Source organism: Gymnoscopelus microlampas (assembly GCF_963454915.1).
Source record: "Gymnoscopelus microlampas genome assembly, chromosome: 3".
NCBI classification, from domain to species: Eukaryota; Metazoa; Chordata; class Actinopteri; order Myctophiformes; family Myctophidae; genus Gymnoscopelus; species Gymnoscopelus microlampas.
This window is the reverse complement of record NC_139940.1, coordinates 32393579-32403493: the sequence shown is the minus strand read 5'-3', so window position 1 is coordinate 32403493 and position 9915 is coordinate 32393579. Positions and strand designations below refer to the sequence as shown.

Sequence of the window (9915 nt, the reverse complement as noted above, 5' to 3'; positions counted from 1 at the left end):
TATTTACCTGGCCCTGGCCAAACAGGAAGCTGGCTAACAGACCAAAGTCTTCTGTGAGCTGTCAGGTGGTCTAGTAGAGGACCAAAGACCTTCAAACTGGAAGGTTTGGACAATCCTATTATACACATATACATTTGCTTGTATGCAAACACCTATACACACACACACACACACACACACACACACACACACACACACACACACACACACACACCCCCACACACCCCCACCCCCACACGCACGCACACACACACACACACACACACACACACACACACACACACACACACACACACACACACACACACACACACACACACACACACACTCACACACACACACACACACACACACACACACACACACACACACACACACACACACACACACACACACACACACACACTCAGTATTTATCAGACATTCAGACAAGTTAGATAACTTGATTTCAGCTTGATAGTATGTTAGAAAAAGACAGACTGATGTATTACATCTACAGATAAAGGTTTCATAAATGTCACATGACATTGCTAGCCAAGTGATGATGTGGTTCTTTGTTTTGTGCAAAATTCTATTGTGTACATCACATTGCACACATCATGCTATTTGCTAAATGACAAATGTTAGAAACTCAGCCTTTCATTTTTACAGAAGTCCTGGTGGCCTAATATATGAAGGTCACTAACACACACACACACACACACACACACACACACACACACACACACAGACACACACAAAAAAGAAGTCAAATTCCAATTATTGTACAGCACAGAGCTCTGTCCCTATTGAAACCACCCAATCGTGAGAACCTCATAAAAGTCTCAGACCTCTGGACCTTTTGCCTGATTCTCTGCTCTGAGCTGCAGACACATACTGTACAGACAGACACATACTGTACAGACAGACACATACTGTACAGACAGACACACATGCACGCACGCACGCACGCACGCACGCACGCACGCACGCACGCACGCACGCACGCACGCACGCACGCACACACACACACACACACACACACACACACACACACACACACACACACACACACACGCACACACACAGAAGAAGCAGCATCCCTAGAGATGTGACATTCTCTGCGTCCAGACCGTACTGGACATTCTCAGACAGCAGTGGTCCTTCACAGGGGAAATATAAACAACAAATGAACAAAAAAAAAATGAAAAAAGACACGGGTCAAATCTATGACAATTAACAACAATAACAAAGAAACTATGTTAAAGTGAACCACACTGGTGACTTAAGGCAGTGGTTCTCAAACGTTTTCGTGCCAAGGACCCCCAAATAGACACTTATTAGACCGCGGACCCCCATTTGAAAAGATAAGCCAGGGACCCCCCATAAGAGAAGATTTGTACGGCTCTCTAGCAGTGATTTCAACCATTTTAATTTCAAGGACCCCCAGTTTGACATGCATTAGGGCTACGGACCCCCATTTAATGACATGTATGTCTCTGGGACCCCAATTCATATTGTAAAATCAATGTTAATTTAACTCTGAGAGTGTACAAATGGAACCAAATGGACCCGTTAGGGTCCATTTGGTTCAATTTGTACACTCTCAGAGTTACAGACCCATAAGGGTCCATTTGGTCCCTGTCCATCATCTAGCTGGGGACCCCCTGGAACCCCCTCAAGTACCCCTGGGGGTCCTCGGACCCCACTTTGAGAACCAAAGATCTACTCAATGTATAAGGAACAATGTCAACTTTCAATCTAGTTAGTTTGTACCAAAGTGCTTTTATACAGTAATGGTATGTTCTGATGTTATAGTTCCTCATCATCACATCATTACACGTTCTATATACATTTATTTTATGTGCAATACCCTTTAGAACTGTGTCTCTCCAGGGAGTCTGGAACCAAACATTCTATAGAACTGTTCCCAGATTTCAAACATCAATAAAGACAAAGCCATTGCAGGAGAAATGAGAATGTGAATGTGAAATACTGTCCCAGAACAGAGTGCTTTTTATCCAACTTTGTGTGGATAAATGATGCTATCCACTTAAACAAAGAGTTGAAGTCAAGTCAAGTCAAGTAGGGACTACTTGAGATCAGTCAGGGCATGACATGAACGTGTGTTCATGTCAATGATGGATGTCCCTTTGCAGTTGACAAATGATGATTTTCCTAATCTTATATTGCTTGATTGCTTGCTTGCTTGATTGATTGATTGTATTCATTACATGTTCAAGTCTTTCATTACCATCCTCTCTCCTAAGCCTTCTCTCCCTACAACACTATAACACGATGGCTAATTTGGTTCAAAGTTCAACATTAATTAAATAGTAGGTTAAAGTAATAATTCATATCAAACATCAATGGCATATTCATTCAAATGCTTCTCCTTTGGTGGGCTTGTCATAATAGCAGGCTCTTTTACCACCTAAACCCTACACTTTAGTTGACCGGAGTCCCCTGGGCCCCCTACTTTTTTTCCCCTCAATAACAAATCTCTTCACAGAAAATAGCCGATCTACAAGCTCACAATGTGTTGTGTTGCGACGCATTGTGAGCCTGCAGATCGGCTACTTGCGCTGAATGTTTGCCTATTTTTGCAGAAAGTTCACCCATTAAGGCCCAGAACGAGGACACTAGGGCATTGGTTCTCAAAGTGGGGTTCCCCAGGGGTACTTGAGGGTGTTCCAGGGGGTACCCAGAAAAATGTGTAAATATAGCATCAGAATAATTATGAGCTTTTACACTTTGGCTATTCAAAAATAGCAGATATACAAGCTCATAGCGCGGCACCGAGTGCCACGCTATGAGCTTGTAGATCTGCTATTTTTGAAAAATCGAGAAAATGTGTGCAAATCTTTGAATATATATCTTTTAAAGCGAACATTTGCAACTCAAATCTTTGCTTCTGGGGGGTCCCTGGAACAAAATATTTTTAGATGGGGGTCCGCGGCCAAATACATATCATTTTGGGGGTCCTTGACATGAAAACGTTTGAGAACCACTGCACTAGGGTTCAAGTACTGTAGTTAATCAAATGTCCAGGCACTAGATGAGCCTCGGGCGTGTTTCTGATGAGGATCCACATGCAGGAATGTTAATATTTATGGGTCCCAGTGCAAGTCTAAACTAACTACCCTACGATTTGGATTTGAGGCTGAAAATGTTGAAGAACCCCCTGCTCTTCTTCAGTGGGTCTAATTACTGACTCTCCTAGTCTCTCTCTCTGCTTTACTTCAGAAGCTTCAGCAACAGAACAAAGAGAAAGACAGGAGATTCATCAATTCCATTGTCCTGTTCTCTCCACTATTGTTTACTGATGTAAATGACACTCCCACACACAACACTTGGCCATCCCCATGCAAACTGAGAAGTGTGCACGCACGAACACACACACTCGCACACACACACACACACACACACACACCCACCCACCCACCCACCCACCCACCCACACACACACACACACACACACACACACACACACACACACACACACACACACACACACACACACACACACACACACACACACACACACACACACACACACACACACACACCCCCACACACACACACACCCACACACACACACACACCCACACACACACACACACACACACACACACACACACACACACACACACAAAAAGCACAACGCATTTACCACACCAAACACTTCCCCACAGTCCACCCACAACCCTGTGAGTATGCGTTCAGACTCACCATCCCCGTGCATGTGGAGAGCGCCACCGAGGAGTTGACCCTTGACCTCAGCGACCCCTGGTAAAAGCAGAGGTCATCCTGGTGGTAGGCCCTGAGGCTCTTGGTGCCGTTCTTTCCCAGGACTTGGACGGTGAAGCCAGGTGCGATCAGGCTTCCCGAGGCCTCCCTCAGCTCCATGTGGAAGTCCTGCCCCATGCCCCTCAGTTGGAAGTGCACCGTTTCGCCCACGCTCGCGTCCCCCGCCGATGGGTTTTCTTCATCGACGCGCAGGGATCTGCGCCGTCTTCTGCGCTGGTGGTGGGCGATCTCGTGAGAGATGTACCGGCCGTGCTGGTCGACCTCGTACGGAGCCACAACTTCATACACTGCAGAGTGAGAGTGTGGAGGAAAGAAATGCAATGAAAACAACAGAAACAGTGAGAGAGAGAAAGAAACCTGGTCTAGCTCTACCATGACTAGCTTCTCTGTTTGTTTGTTTGTTTGTTTGTTTGTTTGTGTGTTTGGTTTACATTTTAAATGTCCTTTATTAATTCAACATTAATCAGTGAGAGAGAGGGAGAGAGACAGACAGAACACAAGATCAAATATCCAAGCATCAGTCAGTTCTGACCATCTCCACCGCTTGATTAAATCATCTTGAAAGGGAAATGTAAACGTGTGGTACCAGAGAATAGAGGAGAGGAGAGGAAAGGAGAGAGATACTGAGATATAGAAAAGGAGCGTGGGGGACACCTGTATTGCATGTCCTGCCTCCCCTCTGCCTCAGTTTCCAGTCCCTCTTAAAAAGAAAACTGCCCCAAAAATATTAAAAAGACAAATAAAAAAAGCAAGTAGATTTACATAGCAACAGATTTTGTAGTGTCTTATATATATAAGACAGTGTATATGTATACAGTATATATATATATTTATATATTCTGGGGGCAGAGAGAGAGAGGAAAGACACGCGAGACAAGAGCTTCACTGCACAATGGCTCATCTACCTAAAAAATTACAACCTTTTCCTTTCCCTTGTAAATTCCCGTTGACCACCATCATATACTTTTTGCAGCCAAGGTCAAGGAAGAGTTACAAGAAAAGGAAGGGCTTTCCAGACCATTCCAACACAGGCACTTCAGCACAAAGTGTATCACGTTTTGACCTGGTGTTTTACTAGAGTTTTTACTACAGTTCAGGCAGTATAAGTGCAGGTCATAAAGAGAGCGGGTAGCAGGTCACTGGGGCTGGCCACTCAGACCACTTAAATGTCTGATAGTGATGGTAATGGTGGTGAAACTAGTGGGCTTTCCTCCAAAGGTCATCTTAGAGTAGCCGCTTTCTTCGGTTACGCCGGAAATTTGTTTTCCAGGGAAGAGCTGACACAGTGGACAATCCGTTGCGTACATCTTTTGAGTTTAAGCGTGTGAAATAATTCAGAGTTAAATTAAGTAGCAGTGGGGCATATCTATGATTGTTGCTTTTTGGTCAGTTTGTCACACAGTAAAGGTAAATAAAGTCCCTAACCCTGCAATATCGACGCTAAAGCAGTTTATTCTTCTTCAGAATGTGAGTATGAAGAAGGCACGTTGAAACATACCAAATAAAGTTGCTTTAGGAGCTACTGTACACTCAAGTGTGCAGACAGACTTTGGTTTTTCTTTTCAAGAGCAGGTTTGAGCTGCACGGTCTATAAAGTCACAATTACTTTCTGACTTTTCTAACTCCCCTAATCCCCCTAAGAGAGCAAATGTGCCAACAATTTGCCTGACCACACCTCATTAAACCCAACACGCCTATGAGCACACAGATGGGCGCATAAGTGCATTTGGTGCCACCGCTTACACAGCCTGCGTGGGCACTGGCCGTGAAAATTAAAACTTGTGTCGGTCGTAAAACTTGCAATGGCACTTTGCACTGCGCTTTGCATCGTTTCGCGGCAGGTGTAAGAGGCCTGAGAACTAAAGCTAATCTAATCTTCCTGGATTATATCAACATTCATAATATCTGATTGAATACTTTGCAGAGTTTGGATTACAATTTGAGTTCCGACTCCGAATGATTTAACCCATTAAGACCTGGAACGCATCTGTGTCACTTTTTGATTTGAGCTAAAAAGCATTATTTTACGCTTTGGCTATTCAAAAATAGCAGATATACAAGCTCATAGCGCGGCACAGAGTGCCGCGCTATGAGCTTGTATATCTGCTATTTTAGTGATTTAGTGATATATCTGCTATTCTAGTGATTTTATGGGGGTCCGCGGCCAAATCCTTGACATGAAAAAGATTGAGCACCACTGATATAGAAACATAAGTTTTTTCGGAATACTGTTGGGATTTGGGAAGACATGTAGAATCGGCTTCAGGTCTTAATGGTTAATATACGTTGTGTGTTGATCAAAAAATGGACGTTTCAAGGGTGGGAAGGAGTCTGGTGTGTACCATATCACACACGCACACACACACACACACACACACACACACACACACACACACACACACACACACACACACACACACACACACACACACTACTTTTAATAAGCAAACAACTGAAATACTTTTACTGTAGACTTTGGTCCAGCATCGGGCATCAATGTGTTCAGTCTTGCCTGGGAAAATGATATGTAGGGCTACTTTATCACCTGAGAGTACACTGAAATAACAGCAACCTTGGGACTTACAGTACAGTCAACAAGAGAGCCAGTCTCGGTTACTGTACACTGTGACCTGCTTTAGTCAACCCAAATAATGGGTATATTTAGCATGGAGACAGACATGTTGAAGTGGGGGAAGCATGCAGGGTGACAGACAGTGTGTCATCACTGGCAGCGTGAAACGGCTGAGATTGGATCTTGAGGATTTCTGCGCATCATAATGGTGTCTTGAATCCTGGCTTATTTTAGTAAACAAATTATTGTTGCTGTTACCATTTACATGGTTACTCTGCCTTGTGCACATGCATTCTGTCTCTTGCACTGTATCTGTGTGTGTCTCTCTCTCTCACACACACACAAACACATGCTGGCACATGCATGCGCGTGCACGGCACGCAGGCATGAACACACATGCACGGGTGCACGAGCGTGCACACACACACACACACACACACACACACACACACACACACACACACACACACACACACACACACACCTAGACAACACTATTTTGCCCTCCTTAACTAACAAACCAGCTGCAGTGACCCATGTCTGACAGTGTATAAACAAACAGCCTGTGGGAACTGATCTGCACGCAACGCGCGCGCGCGCACACACACACACACACACACACACACACACACACACACACACACACACACACACACACACACACACACACACACACACACACACACACACACACAGACACACACACACACACACACACACACGCACACACACACACGCACACACATACACGCACACACGTCGTCGTTGTCTGATGGACTGACAGATGAGCCTGTGGTTGTTTGGTTGTTGGTTTAGTGGCTCCTGAGTGCCATTAGTAGCAATGGGGGGCGAGACAGACTTCCAGTGGTCAGTTTGTTCAGTGGGGACGTGAAAAGGTGAACTTTTATTTTTCTGATACGTTACCTTGCCATAATAGTTGTATAAGTATCACTAGTTAATAGTATAGTATGCTGGTAGTGAATTGAGCAGCAAACTGCTACCCCCCCCACCTCTACTCCAGCTTCAAATCAACCCCCATTGTGTAATCATTGACAGGGTAGCCTACCTCTGTCTTGTTAACATTCAAGTCATGTATGCCTTTAGTAGAGAGTGGTAACACTTACATTTGATATCTGCTGAGTTAAGTCTCTTACCGGCACATGTCATGTCATATTTTGCCCTTTTTTTGCATGCACATTGTATTTTTTTTAACCATTTAAGACCTGAAGCCGATTCTAAAAATGTCCTCTAAATCCTAACAGTTTTTTTAAAACACTTATGTTTCTATGTCAGTGGTTCTCAATCTTTTTCACGACAAGGACCCCCAAAATTATATGTATTTGGCCATGGACCCCCATCTCAAAATATATTGTTCCAGGGACCCCCCAGAAAGAAAGATTTGAGTTAAAAATGTTCGCTTTAAACAAATACATACATATTCAAAGATTTGCACACATTTTCACGATTTTTCAAAAATAGCAGATCTACAAGCTCATATAGCGCGGCACTCGGTGCCGCGCTATATGAGCTTGTATATCTGCTATTTTTGAATAGCCAAAGTGTAAAATAATGCTTTTTAGATCAAATGAAAAAGCGACACAGATGCGTTCCAACAACTATTTCGTTAGCCTACTTCAAATCGTTGTAGCTTGTGCAGAAGATAAATTCACCTACAGTTTTACACCTGTAAACTTGTGATGTGACAATAAACTTGAAGTGCAGATGGTAAAAGTATTTGATCTACCAAGATGCTATAACTGTGTAGGTCAAATAGGCTGATGATGATGATTGCATGAAAGGAGTAGTAAATGTTTTAATAGTTTTCTTTTTGTTGTGCTTGTCAGTTCAAGCTGAGCCAGCTGTCTTTATGGGTGGCATTGGCAATAAAGCCACGCTACAACGCCTCCATTGATGGACAGTTGTCCATGCACCATGCCTTTGCACTGCACACAGAGCAGTGGTGGAAAGTAACATGTACTCAAATACTGTACTTAAGTACATTTTTTTGGTATTTTTACTTTCCTCAGTATTTACAATTTTCAATGGGGAAAATATTGTACTTTTACTCCACTACAATTATTTGAAAACTAGTTAGCAGTTACTTTTTAGATTTCAATTTTTATTACTAAACAAACATTAACCACTTAAGCTCTAGATCTATTTCGGCTAATTGAAAATAGCCGATCTACAAGCACACAACAGGCGTTGTGATCTTGTAGATCTACTATTTTCCAAAGATTTGTATACATTTTCAAAACTTGAAATGGGACATTCTGCATAATGAGTACTTTTACTTTTGGCACCGTAAGTACATTTTTTGATACCAATACTTTTGTACGTTTACTCAAGTAAATTCTGAACACCAGACTTTTTACTTGTAACAGAGTATTTCTACTTTGTGGTATTTTTACTTAAGTAAGAAACGTGAGTACTTTTTCCACCACTGCAGTGCACACAGAGAGACAGCATTGTATGTGTGTGTGAGGTGGCAAGTCTCCCTCTAGCGTCCAAGAGAGGTGACCCTCCTCAGCGCAGGTGAAACTGCATACAAGATGCACTGTCTGTCACTGAGGTCATTGAAATGACCAAATCAGAAAAGCAATAATACCCCATAACAACAACCCCACAACAACCATCATCATGCATGATCAACAGGTCATATAGGTCTCAAAGTGGGGTCCAGGGAATCTCAGTGTTCCTTGAGGGGGTTCCAATCCAAACGGACCCTTACAGGGTCTGTAACTCTGAGAGTGTACAAAATGGTGTACAACACCAGTGTACAACATTTTGCACACTTTCAGAGTTATGGTGGTCCCTTGAAATTAAATAGTTTGAGAACCACGGGTCTAATGATTAAATCTCTAACTCTATAATAATCCCTAATATTGATCAAACATGCACGGTAAGCATACCTGTGTTAGGAGGCAGATTGAGTGACTGGAGGAGCAGTGCTGCTGGAGTCTCAACACCTTCAACACCAATGTTCACAACAACACTCTACAAGGAGGGACAAATATATCATGACATTTTGATACTTTACCATAGATAAATATACTCACAATAATGCTGAGTTAAGCACTTTTTTACGTCACAATGGTTGCGAAACATTATTGCATGCATGCATGGCTCGCACGTGCAGTGCAGTCACATTAATAGACAGGCAACTTACTTTGCTCAGAATGGAGAAGCAAAAAAGATGGAAAATGAAAAAGGGTCTTGTCCAGTTTGTCCACCGTGCGCGACAACACATCCACATGAAAGACATGATGACTTCCAGTCCAGTCCCCGGCGATAAGCTTTGACTCAGACAGAGACAGAGTAGTTGTTAAAAAGTCCAATTCACACAAATCACCCACAGCCTGAGCTCTATTTCACTCACTGACTGACCAGCAGCAAACCATTCAACTTTACTTTAGCTTTACTTCTGAACAGTCAGATGAGAGGAGCATCAGGTGCTGCCCGCTTCTCTCTCTCTCTCTCTCTCTCTCTGCAGTGTGGTTGTCATCAGTGAGAGTCACAGAGACAGGTCTAGTAGGTCTCTCCTCCTCAATTCA

General features: G+C 43.2%; 1 protein-coding gene across 1 annotated transcript in view; it reads right to left on the bottom strand.

Moving 5' to 3' along the window:
• Positions 1-9645, bottom strand: part of adamts16 (ADAM metallopeptidase with thrombospondin type 1 motif, 16) — a 96699-nt gene extending 87054 nt beyond the window's left edge. The window contains exons 1-3 of the mRNA XM_084052308.1: positions 9531-9645; positions 9274-9358; positions 3712-4076 (exon numbers count right to left, since the gene is read on the bottom strand). Coding sequence (XP_083908434.1) covers positions 3712-4076; positions 9274-9358; positions 9531-9626 — 546 coding nt within the window. The 5' untranslated portion in view covers positions 9627-9645. The remainder of the gene's footprint in view (positions 1-3711; positions 4077-9273; positions 9359-9530) is intronic.
• Positions 9646-9915: the final 270 nt, after the last annotated feature.